At 42.2% G+C, this 24,285-nt stretch overlaps 2 protein-coding genes across 3 annotated transcripts; one reads left to right on the top strand and one right to left on the bottom strand.

Annotated features, from left to right (window-relative positions):
* The first annotated feature begins 1,708 nt into the window (after nucleotides 1–1,708).
* Nucleotides 1,709–15,885, top strand: ACOD1 (aconitate decarboxylase 1). 2 transcript variants are annotated; one of them, XM_071549842.1, is made up of 6 exons: nucleotides 1,709–1,846; nucleotides 5,558–5,766; nucleotides 9,335–9,492; nucleotides 10,575–10,664; nucleotides 12,743–12,948; nucleotides 13,806–15,885. In XM_071549842.1, the coding sequence occupies exons 2-6, from the start codon at nucleotides 5,736–5,738 to the stop codon at nucleotides 14,758–14,760; spliced, it is 1,440 nt and encodes a 479-aa protein (XP_071405943.1). In that variant the 5' UTR covers nucleotides 1,709–1,846; nucleotides 5,558–5,735; the 3' UTR covers nucleotides 14,761–15,885. The 2 variants fall into 2 exon arrangements, with proteins under 2 accessions (XP_071405943.1, XP_071405952.1); XM_071549851.1 differs by having other exon boundaries at nucleotides 9,331–9,492.
* Nucleotides 15,886–16,341: 456 nt separating this feature from the next.
* On the bottom strand, nucleotides 16,342–22,372 carry LOC139669386 (glutamine amidotransferase-like class 1 domain-containing protein 3, mitochondrial). Its single transcript, XM_071549864.1, has 4 exons — nucleotides 22,147–22,372; nucleotides 19,460–19,631; nucleotides 17,655–17,859; nucleotides 16,342–16,640 (listed from the first exon to the last, which is right to left on the bottom strand). Exons 1-4 carry the CDS (start codon nucleotides 22,252–22,254, stop codon nucleotides 16,448–16,450), a joined length of 678 nt encoding a protein of 225 aa, XP_071405965.1. The 5' UTR covers nucleotides 22,255–22,372; the 3' UTR covers nucleotides 16,342–16,447.
* Nucleotides 22,373–24,285: the final 1,913 nt, after the last annotated feature.

The following is a 24,285-nucleotide window of genomic DNA, read 5'->3' as shown; positions in this document are numbered from 1 at the left end:
AACGTGTGAGAACAGTCTGATCCTAGGAAGGAATTATGTTCTTGGGATTGTTTGTTTGATTTGGGGTTTTTCTTCTCAGCCACATCTTAAGAGCAGCCATCAACCTGCTCCAGATGTGCCAAACAGCTGGACACAGCCCCCATGGGTATTTTGATTTGCTCTCTACTGTGCAGAGGACCAGGAAGAAGCAACCCAAATGCTTCCAGCAAGGAAAATGAGGGCAGACAAAAAGCCATATAACCCTGTCTCAGGGAGACATGCCAAGCAGCAAAGGGCCAGCATGCACTGAGTGATCAGAAATGACAAGTGGACTATGGCAGAGGGTGTGGACCTTACTGCCGTGCCAAGCTTGGTACCAGTTGAGGCTCCATTGAAGAGGTTCTCTGGGCCAACTGGTTACTCCTCCATCAAACAGCTCTGTGTACATTGCTCTGCACTGCAGTGTACTAGCTCCTTCTAAAACACTGAACAGCTGGAGCAGTTGCCTTTCATTTCATGGAGTTAGGGACAGGGACCTCTCCTGTCTCAGCCTGCTGCTGCTGAGGAAGGCATGAGATGTTAGCACTAGTTCTCCCTTCCCAGACAGAAGGGATTTCTTAGCTTCTCAGTGTTGCTGAAAAGCATGTTTCTGCAGCCTTGGAAGAGGAGACCTGGGAGAAATCAGGGGATCTTAGAAAATGGCAATATATAAGGACTTGGGGTCTCTTTCTTCCCCTTCTTCTTTTCCTTTCTTTCCCTTCCTTCTTTTCACTGCCCCACAAAATCATACTTTTCCAGTGTTCTTGTGAGACATGCCATGTTGTATTTTCATTCAGTTACACATCTCTTTTATCTCCTCATTCACTGTTGCCATCCACCTTTACTAATTGATTTTGACTGAAACAACTTCCCAAATTTGCATGGAGTAGAAAAGCGTGGGGAAACATGCCCAGCCCTTGTTATCACAGGAAGAAAAGGGGCAATGCAGCGCTGGGCTGCGCTGTGCAGGTGGGGAGTTGTCCTCTTGCCAAGGGTAGGAGGAGGAGATAACAGGAAACTGTGGGGAAAATCTACTTCTCAGTATTAACCACCCTGTTCCTCCTTAGAAGCCATTCCTTTGGCAGCAGCAGCTGCAAGGGAATGCAGAAGCACAATGCAGCGATGGGTGGATCAGGCTAAAAACCACACAGCTTTATTTTTAATTTCATGGGCAACATGGGCAGCAAACTGCCTCCAAAAAGTTGCCACCCAGTGTAGCTGCCTTTTTTTCTTATGCAGTGAAACAGCATTGCATTGGCCCTACCCTGTGGATTGTTGGTTGCATGGTAACTTACACCCCACTGCAATTGTGCTGGCATTTTATGATGTGCCATAACATTTCAGTATTCTTTCATGTGAGACTCATTTAATTAGTTGGTGGGGGAAAAGTGCAGCTCCTCTCTCTTTGGACTCCCCCACTTGAGTTTAAAAAAATACCATACCCCATCAAGGAAAGAAAAAAAGGAAAATAAATCCCCAAAGAAAACATGGACTTCAAAACAGACTTCAAACTGCCCAATTTGATAACAAATGGAAATACCCAGATTGCAGAAATGGAGAAATCTTCTAATTGTGGAAAGGAGAAATAAGAATGGTTTATTTCCTTATTATGTATACCCTAAAATCATAGTGCTGGCACTGTACCATGCAAATTAGTTACCAAAGTCAGTAGCACCACTAACACCATCTATTCTCACTATGACCTTTTAAAAAGAAACACATGGAACCTAAATGTTTTATTATTTTCCTTACAGCTAACTCTATTGACCCTGCAACATCCAAGCCACATAAGGAGGGACATCTTCCAACTACTGCATCGAGGGAAAAGGTAAATAAAATACTGTCCATTACGTCTGGCAGTAGGTTTAATTTCAGGTGAATTGTTTTAAACCCTGCTGACACTGAAGAGTCAACATGGGTGATCATTACTATAATTTAGTGAAAGTAGTTATTTTTCCTGATTTTGAATTCTTCCTGCATCTGGTTGAATCTGCTATACTAAAGATGAGTAATCATAGGGAAAAATAGTGTCATTATAAATTCTAAACCACAAAATTCTTCAAATGCTACTTATGTAAAAGGACCAATTTAAATCAATTCATTAGCTTCTGCTTCGATGTTCAGTTAGAAGTGTAATAATATAAGTGTTTTATGTATTCACAGCTCTTGTCTTCAAATTTAACCTTTCTTCCATTTTTGCTGTTATTTCTCCCTTTTATAAATGTTGGTGTAATTAAGCCCATTTTCTCTTTAAAGGTGAATATACAATCACAGTTAAAAATTCCTCAGTATGTTTACAGCCTGAAACTTCTAATACTCAATCTCACAGCTAATAACTACCATGACATGTTTTATAATTGTACTGTAAATCAGAGACTGCTGCATTGAAAGTGTAATTTTAGGCTGTTTTGCAAAATTCCTTGGCACTTTTGAAATACATCGGGATGGAAAATGCATGATCTAGCTAGGTGAAACCACAGGTGAGGGAAAATAGTCTTTCTCCAGTTGCTGGAGTGGCCCAAAAGAGATGCTCAAGAGCAGCATGTGTGTCACTCATGGGATACCCAGGCTGCCTCAGGGTCCTCATTGAGGGCTCCTTGTCTTGAGCAGTTGCTGCTGTCCAGCAATTGAGAGGAGGGAGGAAAATCGAACCATGGCACAAATTTGTAGAATAAGCAATCCATTAGCAACAAGTACTCAGTGGCTTTTGTAACGTGATTTACTGTTGAAATCCTTTCAGGGGAGTTATGTTTGGGAGGGACTAAGCTGATAGCAGGCAAGCAAATGTCTGCAGTGAAAGCAGGAGGAACAATTCTGCTAACCCACACAGCATCTCTCAGTACCTGTCTAAAGTCTTTTGCAGCTGCTGACAGGTAAATTACGGACTCCAAAAAAATTAAGTGATTTTTTTCTCCCAAAGCCTGTTTCCCTTTGAAGAATGTTGCTTTATTATTCATTCTGGCTTTACTGTGTATGCTTTATATATTATTTTAGCCCTTCCATACATAAGTAGTAGTTTAGATGCAGAGAGGCTCTTTTATCCCTTAGTTAATGGTTAAGCTTGTTGTATACTACATCTTGATACTACATCTCCCCACTGGACCATAAACAGAGCCTTTCTGGGACCCATTACAGCCTGATACCTGGGCTCACTCTGAAATGATCAGAAGGATCACTTTGCTGGGTACCCTTTCATGTACAATGCAGCAGCCCAGCACAGTGACTGATGCCTCATTTGCACCACTGGAGTTCTGCTGATAATTTAATTAAAATTTCCATATCACTCACATGTGCTCCTGCTAATTTGGTTTCCACTAATCAAACTCTGAATTTATGCTACTCAAGTTTTATCATCTCCCCAAATAACATAAGTCTTGTAATGACATCTGGCTGCATTTTGGCCACAAAATATAGACATCGTTGCTGCTCTTTGATTCAGAGAGCAATGTGTGCTATAGGCTGCTGCAAGCAGCCAAAAGCATCAACACGGAGAAGTTATGGCAAAGTCTATGCACAGAATACAGAAAACCTACATGATCTCCCACGCCCACTGCTATTATTCATGCTGGAAGTCATATCACATAGAAACCATATAGCCACCTGCTACTAGTCCAGGGAACCTTACTTCTTTAGAAAATAGAGTGGGAAGCTACAATGAGATGAAGAAAATCTTTGGGAACATGTCTGTGAGGCATCACATGGAGAAGTGGTGGTAGCTCAGGGTGCAGAGGTGGTTTACGGGCGACTGAGGCTGGCTGTGTCACCTTCCCCTACAGCTCCTCCTCCTGAGCTGTGAATCTGAGGTAGCCTAGTATGGTGCAGTGCCTTCCATTGCCAGCACCTGAGTGCTGGCACCAGTAAAACAGGTAAAGGCTATAGTGTTGGTGACAGCTAAAATTCACACTGGGTCAACAGGAATTTAATGGTACTGCGATGTCTTCCTACATTGTTATAGATCAGGTCTCTTCACACTACTCCATAAATTATGTTGGAGCTGCAATAATCATTCAGCAACATGTTCTTTGGCTTCAAACATGCTTTTGCTACTAGTGGAGCAGCTTGAACCCTGTTCATAGTACGTCTATATGGAAATGATCAATCTTTCTTGAATGCTATCCTACCGGAATATCCCAGTAATATCTGGTACCACTGTCTTACAACTCATTTAAGAAAACCAGCATCTACAAGTTCAAATGAACATTGAGGTCTTGCCTTTAGGAACAGAACTGCTAATTAAGGAAGGCAGGAAGGACAGTGTAATGTAGGCCTAGTACATTAACTCGTAGCAACCTTTACCAGAATATGGCTGGGCACTTTCAAGATTAGCTGTGGGGAATTGGAAAAAAGGAAATAAGGGTGATGTTAACATCTCAGAGATTGCACTGCTTTGCCACTAGTTGTGCAAGTAGGTGAATAAGAGAACTACCATAGGCTAGAAATTTCTAGAATGATACATTTCATGGCGCAATAATTGCCTATTACATTTGCTGTGTGTTATTGCTGTCTGATTCAGTAACTGCTGTTGGGAGAAACATGGGAAGGTAGGCTTGAGGAAAAAGAGTCACAGGAGACAATAATGATAGTGGTGCAGAATTACAGGATCACAAGATTTATGGCTGTATGGCTGATAAAACCACCTATTCCAGACCATTTGCTAAGATTCTCACATTTTTACTGTACTTAAAATATCCCAGTGGAGGGAAAAGGATCAGGTTCTGCACTTTTAAGTTGTTTCCAGACCCTCAGCAACACCAGAATCTCTGTAAACAGAGCACATTGGCACCTGCCTCCTGTTTCCCCATCTTAGCACAGGCCATTAATGAAGTTACTTCTTCAAAGCTGACTTAGAGAGAATGAAGCCTGGACTCTGTATTTTGCCTTAACTTTTTGTATTTCTTTAGAACAAAAGGAGCATAAGGCTAGGGCCAAAATTGCTTTCAATTGCAAACATACAGCTTGCAGGTGTGGGCAGAGTTTAGCCTAAAATAACTCGAGGCAAAAGAAGGGAAAAAGCAGCTTGAAAATGTGATGTCAGCAGGTGAAAATAGACTCTGTGGGACACTGGTTTTCTGAAATCTTGTTCTGTAATCAACACAGCTCTTTAGTGTAGATGCTCACAATGTTGCAAATGGCATTTAGATGAACATAGTTTGTCTTTCCACCATGCTCACTAGTTGACCAATTGTCTACCCAATTTGCTGAACCATGCATATTGTGTCAAAGAAGAAAGAAGGGGGGACAGCCTGTACCAAACTCTCAGTCACTGATTTTCCACCTTCTTCTGTTTAGATCCCTAGGACTTCTCCTGTGGAAGTACAGCAGTGTGTATAGAGGTCTCTTCCCCCTGCTGTGATAATTGTATTGCTTTCCTTTCCCTTACAGTCTATAGTGTACACCTGACTCTGAAGTCTGCAGACCACAGTTTGGAAATTGCTCTCCTAAACAATTATGTTTCACTTCTTTTTTTAACCAAAAGTCACTTCTCCATAATATCTCAGTTCAGTCCATAAAGAGTATTGATGTTATTATTGCATTGCAGGGTGTCCCCTGCAATCAAGGAGGAAGTGACCACATATCTGAGATTGGCTAGCAGCATGTGACCGCACATCAAATTGCAAGACACATCACAAATTCTGACTCCCATCTGAATTCACTTTGGAGTCTCATCATGGGATTAAAGGCACTCCTCTCACTTAGGGAGGAAGAAGAAATGAGAAATGGAATGGGATTATAAAGGATATACCAAAGGTAAAGGAAAAAGATGACTGAAAGAGGACTGACTTTGGGGTTTTAATATCTTTTCATGGTCAAACACTGTCACAGGTTGCCAAAAGGTGCTGTGTAGTCTCAAACCCCAACTGGACACAGTGCTAGACATCCTGCTCTGGATGGTCTTGTTAGAGCAGTAGGTGGGACAAGATGATCTCTGAGGATCCCTTCCTGGTGGAGCCACTCTGTGATTCTATGATTCTGGAATTTGAATATTTCCTTACATTTTTCCAAAGGGAAGAATGACCTGAAAGAAAAAAAGTGAAGGTTACCAAATTATTTTCCTTTTTCAGTCTAATAGCATTGCCTCCTTTTAACTTTTCTAACCATTGCCAGCCTTGTCAATGTAAACAATGCTGTTATGTGGGCTGGATTTCATCAGCACCAAAGAAAACTCTTCAGAAAATCCAGGCTACCCCAGAAGTTTTTCTCAGTGTGGAAATACATGGGGCAAGGAAGAAGAACTGATGCACATTCTGCCTCTCCCTCCCCATGGGTTCAGAATTTGGCCAAAGCACACATTTCACTCAGGAACTAGGAAATGTGCTGGGATGTTTGATGTAGGTACAAGTTATGCATGCATGAGCGAGGGAACTGACATACTCATAGAGAAATGTGTGTGGCAACAGGTTCAGCCTTGCTGAACAGCTGCTCATATTTAAAAGGAAAACAGGACAAGGGTTTAAATGGAAACCTATATATAATGCAGGTTAGCCTGTATAAAATTATGTATGTGTTTATAGGGCTGGGCTTTAGGAGTTGTGGGCCTCAAGCTCTTTGGCTATATCCATGAACTGACTCATCACTGCTTCTATCATTGAAGGCACTCTGGTACCCAGTGCAATTTTCAGCATCAAGTTAAGCTCTTGAAGATGACAACCAAAAGCAAAACTCGCTAAAACACAGGCAAAATAGACAAATGTCCAGATTAGAGCTTCCTGGGGAACAATTGAACCCCTCTCCTCCCTTTTTACCTGTCCTTGCCCTACTCCTCTCTCCCTCTGCTTGTGCTGTTAGATTTAATTTTGCATTTCCAAGGGAATGAAATGCAGTTAACCTGATGGCTGAGAATCACTGAGCTAGTTCTGGACACAGGCTGGACAGGCTCAGAAAGGGGTCTACTCAGCATATTAGTGCTGGTGTCAAGGAGAATTATGTATCCAGGCATAGGTGAGGGAGAGGATGCAGCCTGACACAGGACTTTCTGTAGTGGTTAAAACCACTGAAATCATGCTTAACTTCACCTCTAGACTCATGCTGTTGTCTGCCTGGAAGCAATCAGGGATTGGATGAGGCTTTACAAAATTACTTGAAGCTATTCTGAATAAAGAACTGAGGTTCCCAGCCTAAATTTTAGGCAGCACTTAAGCATGAGAGTGCAAGGCTGCAATTCCAAGAAGACTTGATCTCTAATACAGGTGGTTCCCAAACTTCAGACGTACATTTCTTACTTACCTCAGAATTATTCAGTGGCCCCTATTTGTACTCCTCTGGGGTTCTGCTCCCTTCTTAATGGGATGGGCAGAGATTTCTCACTACCTATTGCTAACACATTCCTGCTGTTAAAACACTACTAAGTGCCAAGAGTTGCCTTAATCCAATTTATGGTCTGAAATTCTTATGGCATACATTTCCCATGTATGAATTGTATGTATTATAGAGAAGACATATAGCAATAGAAGAAAAAAAGCAAACAACAGGTTAAGCTACAACAGCCTTTCTCATCCTGTAGTGTAGTACTGGGCTGATTGGTTTCCCAACCAGTAGAGTTATCCATGGATTATTGTGGTTCTGTACACCTCTCCATGCTACCAAATGTAACACACTTGAATGAATATATCAGTTTCTACCTGGTAATGAAGTATTACATATATCAATTTACACAACATGTGAACCTGATTGGCTAAGTCCTATCACACAAGTCCCAGCAGTTTATGAAACACGTAGTCAGAGGAAAGTTGAAAGTGAAGAAAAAAAGACATTTCCAGGCAGAGGAGGAAATGGGCAAGACAAGATGAGCAAGAAAAAAGGCCTAATATTTCTTCCCACGCCCCAGACAGACACATATAAATAGTGCAAGAGTGAGTTCCCCTGCTCACTGGTCACCACTCGTTTGCTGGGTCTCCCTGGGACCTTGCGCCATCCCTGCAAGATGTGGGCAAAGGTACTGTCTTGTTTCTTTGCATTGTGAGATGCACTTCTCTGTTTAAGCTTTCATATCCTCACTCTGTATGTTTTAGTAGGTGTACACGACACTATGGGATATGTGGTACACCTGCTTTAAACTGCCTGTAACTGCTGCTTCAAGATAATCCTAAGGCTTTAGTACAAGGCTTGAGTGAGAATTTGTCTGTGTTAATGGTTACCATTCTGGTCATCATTACTAGAAAAAGAGGAATCCAATGTGAACCATGCAATGAAAAGATATGAGCATAGTAGAGCTGAGTCTGTATTATAAAGGGGAGAACAGCATAGTTTGGTTTTTTTAACTTAGCAAAATGAAGGTCAAAAGGAAATACTTTAACTTCGTGTGGATTTGTGTGCAGGGGAGTAAAGGAAGGGGAAGGATGAGGTGAAATGTAGAGAGATAATTTCCAAAGAGAGAAGATATGGGTCCAGTAATGCTAGTACACAAAAGAAACTGTGTATAAACTGATTGTAAATAATGTATACCTACAGAGGGGTACATTTCTAATGGTCCAAAAAGAGAAGATGTAGATTACTTTCTAATACAGATACTAACAGCAGGTGACAGTTCCAGCCAAGAAGCCGGTTTAATTTGCCTAACAGGTCAATGCTTAAGAGCAGAGGAAAATAAATGTATATAATTTCTAGATCAGCAGGATCTAGGAACAAGGAGCCACTGCTTTTCAAAGAGGCAAGATCTTGCCTTGGAGAAAAGCTGGGACTCCAGCTGAGAGTGAATTTAATGGAAGCTGGAAACTAAGAGAAACATGTGCAAGGTAGAGCTGCCAAGTCCTGTCTCCCACTGAGTTCCAAGCCCAGCAAGATTTGGGATAGTAATGCTGCTAATCAGGGAGATGAAATTTTGCACTGGCTTGAAATGTCACTTTCTCATGGCCTTCAATAGCAATAAGAAGGTGCTATGGAAAGACAGATGGTTTTTACTTCTATTTTTTAAATATGTGTGTGTGTGTGTGTGTGTGTGTGTGTGAATAGTCATTAGAGATGATAGAGAGAGAGAGAGAGAGAGGTAATCTTGGAAAGTTATAGCAACTGCAGTGCATAGTTTTGAGGACTCAAGTCAGGGAGAAAGAAGAAGAAATGCAGAACAGATCATGAAAGTATAAATAAAGAATAAAAAACACAGTAGCATTTATGGGAATAAAAAGAGGAAGAATTCAAACCTTAGTTATGCTGATGCAATTCATGTAAGCAGGGGCAGGGCAACAGAAATGGCCAACATGCTAAGCAGTAGCCCAAAACTGAAAGCAAAAAAAAAAAGAGGAAAGACAGAAAAAATAGAGTTTAAATATAGATAAATATCTACTTCTTCTTTGTCTTTATTTTTTCCCTTCCCAGACAGTTACAGGAAATTTTGCCAGTGTGATTCATGGTTTGAATGCAAATCACTTGACAGACCAAGTAATTCAGAGAAGCAAGCGAATGATTCTGGATACCCTTGGAGTGGGGCTTCTGGGTACCAGCACCGAGGTCTGCCACAAAGTGACACAGTATAGTAAGGTAAGGTGTCTGGCATCTATAGCACACTCTAAGGTTTAGCTTTAAGTAAAGCAAGGGAAAATTTGGGTTATATAAAGGAAACTTTACCATGGTGAAATTCTTTTGTGGATGGAAAGAGAGACATGGTGATCTTCCCACTGGAGACAAGGAAACTTCAGTGCTTGAGTTACTTTTCACTCTGGGCAAAAGTTTGCATATCGGTCTGTATGCTAAGATCCGCCTCTGCAAACAAGTAAGAATCCCTTCCTTTCTTTCACCTATGAGATTTTATTAAAAACATTAGCAAAGTAAACATCACATATCACCAGCTCTTCAAATCAAGGGACTGTTCAAGGGATGGAGAATTAGTAGTGGGTTAATTCCAGTCCATATAACATAATTTTAGTCTAAGATACATTAGCCATGTTTCTTCTCTAGTCTTGCTCTCCTTAAACAAGAGGAGGACTTGACCATGAGGAAAAATGCTTCCAACACAGGAGTGCATCAATGAGGAGGAATTTAGCTCACTGTTTTACTGTTCAGGTGTGCACAGATGGACTTGTGCTCCAGAGCTCTGCATGCTGATAGGTCTCCTCCCACAGAGAACAACCCTTTCCAAACCATGGTAGTTTAAGCCCTTTTATTCAATTTGCAGCATGAGGAGGCCATCTATCGTTTACTCAGGGACTTACCGAAACACAGAAACCCAACACTTTTAACTGGATATCTTCCAGTCCTCTAATCATTTAAGCTGGACTTCATGATCTCAGAGGTCTTTTCCAACCTAATTGATTCTGTGATTCTGAGGGAACTGTTGATGGGTTGTAAGAAGAGCTATCAATGGCCAGAGGTTTTGTAAAGGTACTGAGTGGCCAGGTGGATAGTGTTGATTTGCCCCTTGAGCTCTCTTTGAGTGGAACAGGACATAAGCCAACAGGAGACTGAGTTTCTTTTCATACCTTCTGCAAGAACAATGTTTTCTCATATAAGGGAGCAGTTAAGTCCCAAGAGGGTATGGTCTGGTCTTGGTTACATCAGAGATACTGCACACGTTTATCCGTAGATTCAGGACTGTGAATTAACTGATGTCAAATTTGTTTCAGATCTACAGCTCAGATTTATCCAGTACCATCTGGGGCCACTTGGATTTCCGACTGCCTTCTCTGTATGCAGCTTTTGTGAATGGAGTGGCTGTAAGGGATGCTCTTTTATTTGCTTTTAAATCACACTGATTTGTGCCATTCTTGCTCTGGAGAGAACAGAATGTTCCAAAAAGCTTACAAAACTTTCCTAGACTGTTCTCCTGATGTGCTTCAGTTTCATTCCAATGAGACTGAGTTTAAACTATAATACATACCTGATCAAAATCAACAGCATCCCTTACCTTTAATGTGGGACCTGGCACTGTTTTCAAAGGTCAGAACTCTACAGCTTGCTACAACCTTGCTACAGCTGCTTAGAAAGAGATACTCTAGCTGTCACTGATTTCACTAGGATCCAAATATTATGCCAAATGGCAAAGTGTATTTACAGAAAAACACAGACAGATGCATATGCAGATACACACACATATAATATCACAAGGCAATTTAATCTTCAGTTACGCAGTTTGCAAAAGCCAATTATATCTTTTGGACACATTTTTTGTCATTAAAGCAATAACTGACTCCCCAGACATTTGTCTAAATTCAGATTGCAGCTGAAACCATTTGAAATTGAAAGATGCACAAGAGGTGGGGTAGACAAATTTGGCAATTATGCAAAACTAGGGAAGGTGACCAACCAAGGAAATGATAATATTAAGCCTGTTTAAATTAGTGTGACAACAAAATCAGAGGTCCAATTTAACAGTTCATTTCCAATGTAGAGAAAATTATGTTGGAAATGAGATCTCATACCTCTCAGCTCATAGCAGCCCTTGCGGTATTCAAATCTGGCTGTTAGCATGTATATGATCATTTCAGTTTACATGGGTCACAGGTTAATTATAAACACTTACTGAAGATGCCAGAAACCCAGCTTACCAGGTAGTGGGCACAGCTTTCCTTATCCTGCACCACAGGGTATCTTCCCAGATGGTATCAAAGTTTTTAAGGCAGAGACTGGTTTATCTTCTATCTGTTCAGAAACACAGTTCTCAAAAGTGCATATTCCCAGTATTACAAGGCAAATCCTGAGCAGTGGGGAGCCTGACCACCTTTCCAGTTTGCTCTGAAGTAACACATGGGTAAATAGATGTTAAGGTCAGTTTTGGAAGTATTACTATGCTATTAAAATTATTACTATGCTATTACTATGCTATTATTACTATGCTATTAAAATTAATTATTAAATTATAAATTAATTATTAAAATTAAGTATTAATTCTTACTATGCTATTAAAAATTACCCTGACTCTCTTGGGTCCTCAGGGTTTCTCAAAACTTTGGCAGGTAGGGAACATGTCTGATAATCTGTACATTACAAACACTGCCTGCACTGCTGGGAGCTGTTTGCTACCAGAACAGTAGCCACATATATATCATGCTGGGAATACCCAAAATCTTCCTGAGCAGCAGGGCTCTGGGCATGGTTAAGAGCATCACCGCTCAGGATACTTTCTTGGGCTAAGCAGCTCATCCCAGTATTAAGACTGTAGCTTTCTCCTATTCCCAGAAACTAGAGGGAGTCTTGTTCTTTATGTGACAGGTCTTGTTTTGGTGTGCTGAAAATTCAGGCTAAAGTCTCCTGCCCATTTGCAGACTTGTGCCTATTGCCTGAGGATGGTTGCACTAGAGAAGCTGTTCTGATAAAACTTTCAATTAGCAGTATGGCTTTGACTGCTACAGCTCTATGGTGTGAGTCCTAATGGCAGCCTCAGTTGCAGCACTGGGGAAGTAATTTGTGTTTATATTCCATTATGTTTTGGGTGAAGTGAAAATTCACTGTTCACATGGCGGGCCTAGAACTGCTGGTTTAATTATACAGGTCTAATTAAAGCAGCAAAAACCAATTGCAGGAAAAAAGAATCCTTGTCATACTACTTTTAAGCTGGTGCAACTTGAATTAGAATTATACTCCTTTGAGGCAAGATCTTTATTGCATTGCCACTTCTCAGGGAACCATATTGGGAATACAGGTCTTTAAAAGACTTTTGAAAGCTTGCATTTTCAGCAAAATCTAGTTCTTTGGTACCTTTTTATACCAGTTACAGTCATTTCATTTAACTGAGCCAACCTTGCCAAGCCAGAGTTCATTTCTAATGGCTAATCAATGCTTCTCTTCTCATTAGGTGCACTCCATGGATTTTGATGATACCTGGCATCCAGCCACACACCCATCCGGGACTGTGCTCCCTGCTGTGATTGCTCTCTCAGAGGCCTTTCCACGGAACAAAAAAATCTCGGGTCTTGATCTGCTCCTAGCTTTCAATGTGGGCATCGAAGTGCAAGGCAGGCTGCTGCGCTTCTCCAGTGAAGCCAGGAATATCCCAAAAAGGTACATAGAAATGTTTCAACTAGAAAGTTGAGTGGAAGGTTGTTTTCTCAGTGTTAGTATACTTAATTACAGGTCAGATAAAATACAGATGGCACAGTTATTCATATTTTCTACGCTGTTTGTCTGAAAATTTAGGTAAGGTTCATCTTAAATGTGAATACACTTACCTGACTCCTTATGCTTTAGTTAATAATTACTTTTTGAAAGTACTGACCAGTTCACAAGGAGGTGATGATCTCCCTACATATACAAAACAGCAGCAAAAGAGCAACATTTAGCATCAGAAATTTCAGTTGTTTACAAACATATACAATCATGCCTCACTTGCAAACAGTGGCTTGCTCTCAGCAGAAAGGAGTCACCAGTGCTGGGCTCAGAGCAGAGCCCAAGAAGATGGGGTGTGCTTAGGAGAAAGCCTTGAAGTGTGGGATAGCCTAGTTGTCTTCTTTTTCTGTCTGTTCTTTCTACTGATTTTGCAAAACTAGTTCAGAGTAACAAAACTCACCTCCCCTGAAATTTGTAATTTAGAGATGACTGTAAATTATTCTAGATGTATAATAATACATAAATTGAAGTTAGGATGATAAATACTAAATTTATATGTGACTATATTAAGATAATTTATAATGATTATAAACTGTGATGCTTTTGCCATTTTTCTGTTCAATATTCTTTGAACTATGAGCATTGCTAGCATTTTAATTGTTTTCTGGGGAGGACCTATTGCAAGTAGTACTATTCCAGTTTAACTTGTTCCTGGAGAAAAGTGACAACTCATTCAGTTATGTCCACACGTGAATTCTGAATGTATGTTTCATTATGGTCCAATACAGCAGTGAACATTTTTGTTTTCTCAGGTTTCACCCACCGACCGTGGTTGGTACAATGGGGAGTGCAGCAGCTTGTGCTAAACTGCTAGCTCTTGACCAGCTGGGATGTAAAAATGCCTTGGCTATTGCTGCCTCCTATGCAGGTGCCCCACTGGCTAATGCAGCAACTCAAACAAAGCCCCTCCACATTGGCAATGCTGCCAAGCATGGACTGGAAGCAGCTTGCTTAGCTTCACGGGGCCTTCAAGGAAACAAACAGATCTTGGACATGGAGTCAGGGATAGGTGCCTTTTATACAGATTATAACCCACAGACTCTGCCAGCCTTGCAGTCCTACCCCTGGCTGTTGGACCAGCAAGATGTGGCCATCAAACGCTTTCCTGCTCATCTTGGAACGCACTGGGTGGCTGATGCAGCATCTTCTGTTAGGAGGAAGCTTGGGGAGAGCAGTGGCAACTTGTTCCCTCTTGAAAATATTGAGAAAGTCATTCTCAAAGTCCCCAAGGTCGAATATGTGAACAGACCCAGCCCAGCCTCAGAACATGAAGCACGACACTCCTTCCAGTTTGTTGCATGCTCTGCTTTGTTGGATGGCAGCATGTCAGTCCAGTCCTTCACCAGTGAGAAAATTCACCGGCCAGCCTTGCAGGAGCTCCTCCGCAAAACACAGCTGGAGCACCCTCCTGATAACACACCCAGCTTTGAGAGCCTGTACTGCGAAGTGAGTGTCACACTTCGGGATGGCAACACCATTGGTGACCGCTGCGATACGTTCTATGGACACTGGAGGAAACCTCTGAAAAAGGAGGACTTGGAGAAAAAGTTTCAATCCAATGCTCTCAGTGTCCTGCCCGCAGAAGCCACAGAAGGCATTATACAGACCGTGTATAACCTGGAAAAAGTAGATGACTGTTCTATGTTGAGTACATTGCTATCAGGACAGTCAGCTAGAGCACTTTCAGAGAAGCTGCACTTCTTTTGAATGTTCCAGCCAACAGCTAGATGCTGCTCACAAAGCAAACACGAAATTCAGGACAAACTCTTATTTAGTGATTCAAGCACTTTTAGGTAATAATTCTGTAACACAAGAACCATGATCAGTCCAATATCATAAGTTTTGACTAAGTAAATAATTTACCCATTATAGCTCAGTCAGGCTGAACCGAAGATTCTCTGCTGGCACAGCCAACTTCAGCTACCTTTGTACCTCTAGAGGCAGAGCACTCACTGCTTGCGCGTGACAAAAATTTCCCTGCTCTTCTGACAAAAATCTATGTTCTGCTTCTCCTAAATAACTCCATACGGGAAATCCAAATGCTAGAAGAGTATGGAAATGCTGTGTCCATGAAAATCATTCCTGTTAGAAGGGCAGAGAATAATAAAGCCTTTATATATGTATTTCTGTATATTTATCTCTGCAGCCTCCTTGAAGAGGCCACCTGTTACATATGAGCTTTGACATTTCTGCTAAAATAAACACAGCACGTACAGAGTAGTAGCAATTGATCCTCTGCAACGCGTCAGGCTCAGTGTAATGACTGGCTTTGTACTGATGAGCTAAAGCCTAGTGCCCATCTTGATCACACCAGCTGCTGAGCAAGAGGGACAGCTCAACAGTCCTTGTCATAAAAGCATTAATTTCCCAGTTCCATCTGTTGGCTGCTCTGTAGTACAGACCTGTTCCTGTTTTATTCCTGCTCCAGTTACAAAGCACTTGCTCAGCATGACACAATCAGCACATGATGACAGTTTAGAATATTTCAGGCACAGCAAAGCTTAGGCTGCAGTACACTTGGCATGAGTGACAGAGACCTGTGAGCACCAGAACACTTCTGATACAAAATAATTAAGTGTCCACAGTGAAAATCAACACCTTGATAATGAATTCTAAGAATGTTTTTGTTCTTTCAGGACTATAAAGCCTTGACAGATTGTGCTTCTAAGAGAAGTTGACAACCTTTGTTCACATTTGTAACATCAAAGCATGTGTTCTAACATATATAAAATGTATCTTCTTCAGGGTACTAAACTTGATAAATAAAAATCATGATATAAAGCTAACTCATTTTACTAGCTAAATCTCAAATTACTTCATTTATTAGAGAAAAACTTGTGCATTTTCCACATACAATGATTTTGTTTGTGCTGGATCTTGTTTTATAAAGTTGGCTTACCTAGGGGCTCTGCAAAAATTTCAGGAGTCCACTTCTTATACTTGCTTAAAGACATACCAGGGAAGAAAAAAAACGACCCCATACTTTTCCCCGTCTGATTATAAAGCAGACTTGATTTACTCATCTATACTGCAGGTGAACGGATTCATTTGCAGCTATTTCACCTGTAATTACAGCTGAGTAACAGCAAATGTGAACTACTGATGTTCACTAGTGATGTGATAAAACCCCATTGCACTATCTTTTCAAGACTGAATACATTTGGATTTATAAGAAAAAATCACCTTCAACACATAGTTTCTATTTTAGAAGATAAATAAATAGGATAAACTTAGCATTGCTCATAAAAAACAAAACCAAAAAATAACACACCACACCAGAGCCCCAAGAACTGTGAAGTTTAGCAGTTGCATTATTTTATTCATACAATCAAAGGGAGCTAAATGCTTATGCTTAGCTACACTGATTTTCTTGCAGAATTCTGCATGCTTCCAGTCAGGCAAGTTTCAGAACTTCTTGAACCATTGTTCCAATTCCATCAAAAATTTCATGCAGAGGAGCCTTGCACATGAAAGCACAGGTAGTAACTATTTTATTGGCTTTATCCACATGGGATTCATTTACATTTTTGCAAATGTGCTTACATCCAAGCTCTGCTATAGCAGATGCTGTTTCAGCATCAGGAAATCTGTAAATAAAAAGACTTTAATTAACATAAAGAGATGATACAACCATAAAGGTCTGCCAAAGTAACTAAAATGACAGAATTACAGTAATATATAAGTGACTTTTTAGGTGACGATGACAACTGAGTTAAAAGAGGGTGTTACTGTCAGGTTCTCCCATCCCCTATGGACACACCAAGTGATTTGATACCTTTGAAAACAAGGCCTGAAATGCAGAGCCACAGTATGTCAGAAGGCACAATTCTGCTTCTAACCATCTTTCAGGAAGTTTAGGAAATGATAGCAAGTGTAACCATAACAGATACTCAAAGGTTTGAGAGAAGCCAAGTGAACATGCAGACAGACATATCACGTCTTTTCCAACACATCCATGTAAGGTCTTCCTCTGGGATTATGCAGAGGAAATTTTTTTGGTTTCTGAGGATAAAGGAGGAACAGATACAATCCCTCACTGCTGCTGCTGGTAAACTTAATTCAGAAGTTTTACTGGGAGTTGACAGTCCTTGAAGCAGCACTGACTTCTGCCAGGCCCTGTTCTCATCTGCCTCCCCTAAACTGGCCCCAAACCACTGTGACCAGAAAAACTTTATTAAAATCCATGAGCAGACAAAAGCCCACAGATGCAAATTAAACAGCCACTCAAATTACCATAGGGTACCAAGTTTTTGAATGCCAGCTGGCCAAATGCCCAGTCTTCACTGGCACATTTGTAAGACGAATCATGGCCTTCAAAGGCATTGGGTATGCAAATTCCTTCTCTCACTCAGGATGAGCTAAAATCTACCACTCAATTGCCATGAATGGAATATGAAAAAATAACTTGATATCCCTAGTCACCTGCATGTTTGCACAGTTAAGATCCTGTAAAAGCCACTTGATCTGTCCCTTTTAGGACCAATAGATGCTAAGCTCAGTGACTCATTAGCCCTCACACTGCACAATAAATAGAGACTTTAGGAGAAGACTGTCCATATCCTAATTCCCACGTAAACCATCTTCCTCTATTTCCTTCTTACCTTCCATCTACATTTTTATCTTGGCCAACCGTAACCTCGCAACCAGGAAAGACTTTAGCTGCCAGAACTGGTGATATACAGCACAAACCAATGGGCTTTTTAGCACTGTGGAAAGCTTGGAGTGTGGAGTTCACGTGCTCATTGACAGTACAGTTCTTGCCATCTACAGCCCAGGAACACAGGTTCTTTGCTACACCAAAACCACCTTAAAAAAAGAGAAAAAGCACTCAAATGTAAGGGACTGCTAAAAGCCATTAAATTAAATACCAGACTCTTTTGTACAACATAATCCTGGCATATATATGATTGTTAAGTTACTGCAGTGAAAGCCTAATGATGTAACTGTAACCTGTAAATGATGGGTTTACAATGTTAAAAGTTAAACTGCACACTTTTTATACCATGTAGGTTACAAACAGGCCAGAAAGCTTAACCATGCTGCATCATCTGTTATACACTCCTTAACAAGAAAGAAAGGGATCAGAAGGCCAATAGTAGTTAAAAGCAGAGGTGTGTCATTCACAGGAGTAATGCAAACAGTGATTTGACCCTGGAAAGTAATCAACACTCAAGTTTTGATACTTAAGCAACTATAGGACACCTCTCCTTCCTGAGAATTATTTTTAGACTTAAACCCAAAGAGATTAACACAATAAAAACAAAGGGTATTTTTCATAAAAAGGAAATTATAACATATGATATTCTGAGACAAAAAACTTGTGAATCATACCATCATTTCCTATTAAAATCGGTGCTGTTTTGTCTTTCTACTTGCATTTACTCTTCATTTAATTGTACAAGCAGATTTTATTTTTACAGCCCTCTTGTTTGCTGGATTTATAACCATCAGAATAATCAAAGTAAGGTTATTAGTAACTGTAGCCATTTATTACACTTGATTCTTTATGCAATGTGCACGACATCAACTTTTCTACAATAAACACACAAATTTACACAAGTATTTCAATGAACAACATCAAGAAGCTTTGCATTTTTAGTAATTTTCCCTTCCCAGTTTGCTCACTTCCAAGTGTTATCTGAAATCTCTGAGGTAAGATTTTAATTTTCAAACTTAATAGGTTTTACTTCCCTCTAACAGTTATTACAGCAACCCCCCGAGCCTGGGTTATAAGAGCATGAAATTAACGTGGAAAACATCTGTGAGCCCCAACTCCCGCCCTGATCAGCCCTGGTATCAGCCACATAATTTAGTGCTGGCAGAATGTTCTTCTGCATTATACACAAGCTCCCTCTGCAGGCCTTACTCTAAATTAACATTTAGGCCCAATCACGATTTCACTGTACTATGAATATTCTGAAAAGTGATTTTCAGCAGCTCATAATTTCCTCATGACGCTCTGGTTTCTCATTTCTAAAAGTGATTACAATTACCTCTGTCAGGAAGGCAATTTTGTGGCCATTAAATAAAAAATTATCCATAGACATGTTTAGTATAACCTGATCATCAGCAGAGCAGATACATTATTAAAACAGAATATACTCACATCTGACAGGGAATATAACTTATTTGACAACCTGCTATTCTGCCAACAATTTCAGAGACCCTAAAATTAAGGCTATGCCAGATAATACCAAGTTCTGACCCTATTTTTGTACTTGGGTCAGTGTTCTTGTCAGCAAGTAGGTAACTGAAGTTTTCACCAATCTTTAGAAAGAAGGAACGTGTGATGCATAACTTAATACCAAAAGAACACTCTGGCATTTTAAGTTAGTGAACTTAATAACTTTATAATTAACAAATATACTGAGTTTAAAAAAACACAAATAATTTTAAGAGTACCTACCAGGGAAAATGACTGCATCAAATTCACCAGCTTTCAGTTCAGCCAAATCCTGAATGTTTCCTCTTGCCAACCTGGCACTTTCAACTAACACATTTCTCTTTTCTTCTGTTGGACTCCCTTTTAGGTGATTTACTACATCCCTTTGCTCAATATTAGGGGCAAATATCTTTACCTAGTAGAGATATAAAGCATTTTGTGAATGTAAACAGAGTTCATAAATACTGGTCACAATAAAGATCATTTAATGAAAACATGTTTTGTCCTTGAAGTCTATATTAAGTGTATTGCACAGGATGGATCTATCACACATTAAGTATCTAAAGTGACATAGGATATATTAGGATGGGTAAACACAGCCATTTTCCCCATCCTATTCCTGCAGCGTTTTGACAGGAGTGCATTCTTATGCCAACATTAAGCTTACTGATTTTGCCGTGGCCTGCCTTTCCCCTGAAGACACCCCCAAGGACAAACAGAAAACCACATTTTATATCAGCAGCCGCACTAGACACACAGCTGACTCTGAAGAAAGGTTGCTCTTAACTGTTATGGGATGAGAGTGCAAAAAAGTTTGACATTAAAAAGTTAGAGATGCAAATTTTACAAGCATTTCTAGTGCAGACACTAAGAGTTACCAGCTGTTCTAGAACACTGGTACCAGAAAGGAAAAACAAAACACAGAAGAACTTATTTTGATTAGACACAAGAGGGGATCACTGCATCAAAATATAAAACTCTGTGAAAGGCGTGCTGCAGGGGCTGTTTTCTCATGTCTGCTTTGAAGCTTCCTTTGCTGACTTCTCAGAGATGACAATTTCGTGCTAAATGTCAAGGTGCTGTTGTTAACCAAGACACTTGAGTGCAGCTACACGTAGACAGACAGTGACCACGTCCTGCCATTTGAAGCCAAGACAGGACCAAAGCACACCACTGTGTCCTGGCCCAGGTTCTCTGAGAACTTCCAATTTACCAAAAGGAGCACAGAAACAGCGAACAAAAAACAAGCAGGTGAACCCCAGCAAGGGTTGCAAAAACAACTGGAATGAGGATCAAGGATTTGAATCCATCCTCAGCTCTCCTGCAGCCAGAGGAGCAGGGACAGGCCTCCAGGCACTCCTCACTCCTGGGCTCATAGTGTCACAGAATTGTTAGGGTTGGAAAGGACCTCTGGAGATCATCCAGTCCCAACATCCCTGCCAAGGAAGGGTAACCTAGAGCAGGTCACACGGGAACATGTCCGGGTGGGTTTGGAATGTCTCCAGAGAGGGAGACTTCACAACCTCCTTGGGCAGCCTGTTCCAGTGCTCTGCCACCCTCAACATAAAGAAGCTCCTCCTTATGAGGAGTTTATGACCACTGCTCCTTGTTCTGTTACTGGCCACCACCAAAAAGTCAGGCATTGTTGCCACAAAATTTAATTTGTTACCCAGTATGCGATAGGCCAATAATTACACACTCAAGAGAGGCACTGATTATTTCAGAGTTGTGCAAGCCTGGGTATTTAGTGGAATTCCACTAAGCAAGCACATCCACCAGACTTTTTGTGCCATTATTTACACACAGAAATTTAGAGTTAGTAACTTTCCAAGTACAGCCCTTCTCTTGTGACTGGGTAGTAATTTGCATACAAGTTACATAACCTCTACAAGCACTCAGAGGAAGGGCCTTTTTGACCTGTAAGCATGAGTTTCAGTATTATGATCAATATAGTTCAGTTATAGGATACATGGACCTCGAGTGTTTTGCCAAGCTAGCGACATATACATAGACACACATCGAGACTTTGATTTAATACATCCCTAAGGCTTTTTAGTTCCACGACGCCCGTGAGTAAGGGATGCTAACTGCTCTCTGTTCTACTGATATACAGTACCATCTTGATCCTTAAACTTGTTAGTTCCCGAATATCCTTGACACAGAGATGCTGCCTGCTGCCTGTTCCACTGCCCGGGCCTCCTTTCTTGCTGACAAAGCTTGAAAGTACAGAAAGATCTTACATCAACGAGCATCCTGACTTAAGATAATCTCGACAGTCTACATTTTGCCACCTGCCTTTGGGATATTTATACGCCTACATGAGATCCCCTCTCGGTGTCGTCCTGCCGCCCGCGGGTGACCTCAGCTCTTGCCAGGGGGACGGGCATCTCTTGGGGCGGGGAATGAATAAAACAGGCCAGGGGACAACATAAGGGGAGAGGTTATGGCTGAACAGACTTTTGCAGTGTGCAGTGGGGGCGCAGAGCCCACCGCGACCCGGGAGGGGCTGCGGCCCCACAGCCCGCGGGAGCCGCAGGGTGGGACACGGCCCCCGGCGGGGGCACAGCCCGGTGGGGGCTGCGGGGGGCAAAGGCACCAGGCACAGACACACCGGGCTGCTCTCACACACACAGAGACTGACACAGACTGACACGCACACACCGACAATGACACAGACACACTGACACACACACACTCACACTGACACGCACACACACACAGACTCACACACACACACGGACAATGACACTGACACACACACACACACAGAGACACACACACTGACATGCGCACCACACACACTCACACACACCGTCACACACTCACTCACAGACACACACAGAGTCAGCCACACAAAGACACACACGTACGCGCGCACACTCACACAGACACACACTGACACACTCACACACACGCCGCCCCTCTCCCACCTCCGCGCCGCCCCGGCTCAGGTGCACCAGCGCCGCCGACGCCTCATGGATCTCGCTGCCGTCGAAGACGCCGCAGCCGGCGAGAACAAGCGCCACCCGCTTGCCCATGGCAGCCGCCCCCGAGCTCCCGGGCCCGGGCAGGGGCCGCTGCAGGCCTCGAGTCAGCGCTCGGCCGCGCCGTCCCTCCTTTTCCTCCTGCACCTCTTCCGCCTCCTCCTCCTCCTCCTCCTCCTCCCGCGCCTGCTCCCCCGGGGCCCGCTGCCATCTCCATGTTGTGCGGCGGCGCGGGTGGGCCAGAGGGAACACAAGCGAGGAAACGGGAAGAACAAACGAGATGCACCTTTAATTTTGAACAGGACAGGCCCAGACGTGTGCTCGGCCTCATCGCGCCCCCGGGCTGCTCCCGCAGCGGGGCTGCACAGGCACTGTACAGCGCCGTGAGACACCCACGTTGTTCCTGTGCTGGGCGCGGAGCTGCGCTGCTTCCAGCAGGGCCTCACAGGCCTACACGGATGAGAGTTTTGTGTTTGTTTTACGCATAGGGCTATAACGGTGTAATGAAAATTGGCTTCCAAATTGCGTTGAAAGCCAAAAAAAGGGCGGAGTTTGGGTAGAGGCCAGCAGTAGTGCTGGGTCCTGATGCTGTTAGTTTCAGTTATGGTCTTGCTCATCACCCATACACTTTTTGGCACCCTTAACCTCATACTGTGTGCTAAGGAGCTGCTCCATTGGACTAAGAAAATCACTTTTTTTTTTAGAAGCACAACCTTTCTTGAACCCACTCCCAGCTTAGTCACTAAGGCATTGCTCAAGGGAACCAAAGGGAATGCATTCCTAGTCGCCTCTTTAGGACTATGCACACATGCCAAACCAGAGATCAGCTGTATTGAATATTAGCAAGATCTCTGAGCTCTTGGTGCCCTTCATTTTTCATGAGCTGCCTCTCTTATAACAGGAAACTTGGGCTTAATAATGAAAATTTAAACTTTTAATGTACCAGAGGGCTGAAATACCGGATCTTGTAGAAAAAAAATAGTGTCTTCCAAAAACTTGGAGTATGGGTTTTCTGCAGAGGGCACAGGAGTGCATAGGCTTGGAAGAGCAAAAATTACATATGAAGGCAAAGCCTTTTTCTGTAGCAAAATGCATTCCATTGAATACTAATTGTTTGTGAGTCAGCGTGGAATGATCAACAGGGAGATTCTGGAACAGGAAAGGGCCAAGATAGGGAAATTCCCTACTGAAGGGTAGACCCCTGTCTGCTGGGCAGTGTTTGCTCCAAATGATTGTAGGGCTCAGTCTTCTCTACAGCCCACACTCTCTCACTCTGCCTTTTAGGATTGAGCAGGATTGCAGTGTAGCTCCACTGAGAGTCTCCAGAGCTGCAATCCTTCTGGAGTCCTCTTTATGCTTGAGAGCTAGGAGGAAGCTGCTGCTTGGAAGGAGTTTAAATTCAATGCAAGTTTGGAGATACAAGTGTAGTCCCAAACTCTATTGTGTGTTAGGGCCAGGGTTAATGTCAGAGCTAGGGAACTGAGGGCCTTCAGAACTGGAATTCCCTGCTTCTTTCTGTCCTGACTTACTGCTAGTTTTTCTGGTTGGACCCTGGACCTGAATTGTCAGTAACCTTATCTCTTGTTTCTGTCCCTGTCTCCTTAATGGATCTCAGATTCACATTATAGGTGGCCCTTTTTCCTGGATGGACCCTAAACTTGATTGGGATGCAATATTCCCATCCTACTTCAGGTCCTCCATGTCACATCTCAGTGCCAGCTCCATAGCTACCCTGGCTCTGTTCTACAATCTAGCTCCAAATGGCTTGTGCCATGTCCCTGTCCTGACTTTGTGACCTTGTCACGGCCCTCTGTGTCTGTCCTTAGGTCTGTGTTTTCATCCCAGCTCCTGTCATGTCCTTGTCCTGGCTCTGCATCACCCTGAAGTAGCCCTGTGATGACTGGCCCTGACCAACAGAAGCAAGTAGCAACAAGAGCATTTCACAAGGAGTGCACCTCTGAAGCCAAATCTTTGCAAGGTGAGAGGACACACCTTGATGGGAGAAGAAGCTGTGGTCGAGGCCCTCAGTGCACTAGTAGCCCTGTAATTACCCCTGCTAACCTCAGCTGTGGCCTCCACCCACAC

This window comes from Pithys albifrons, chromosome 1, assembly GCF_047495875.1.
Source record: "Pithys albifrons albifrons isolate INPA30051 chromosome 1, PitAlb_v1, whole genome shotgun sequence".
NCBI lineage: Eukaryota > Metazoa > Chordata > Aves > Passeriformes > Thamnophilidae > Pithys > Pithys albifrons.
This window is presented reverse-complemented; position numbering and strand designations above follow the sequence as displayed.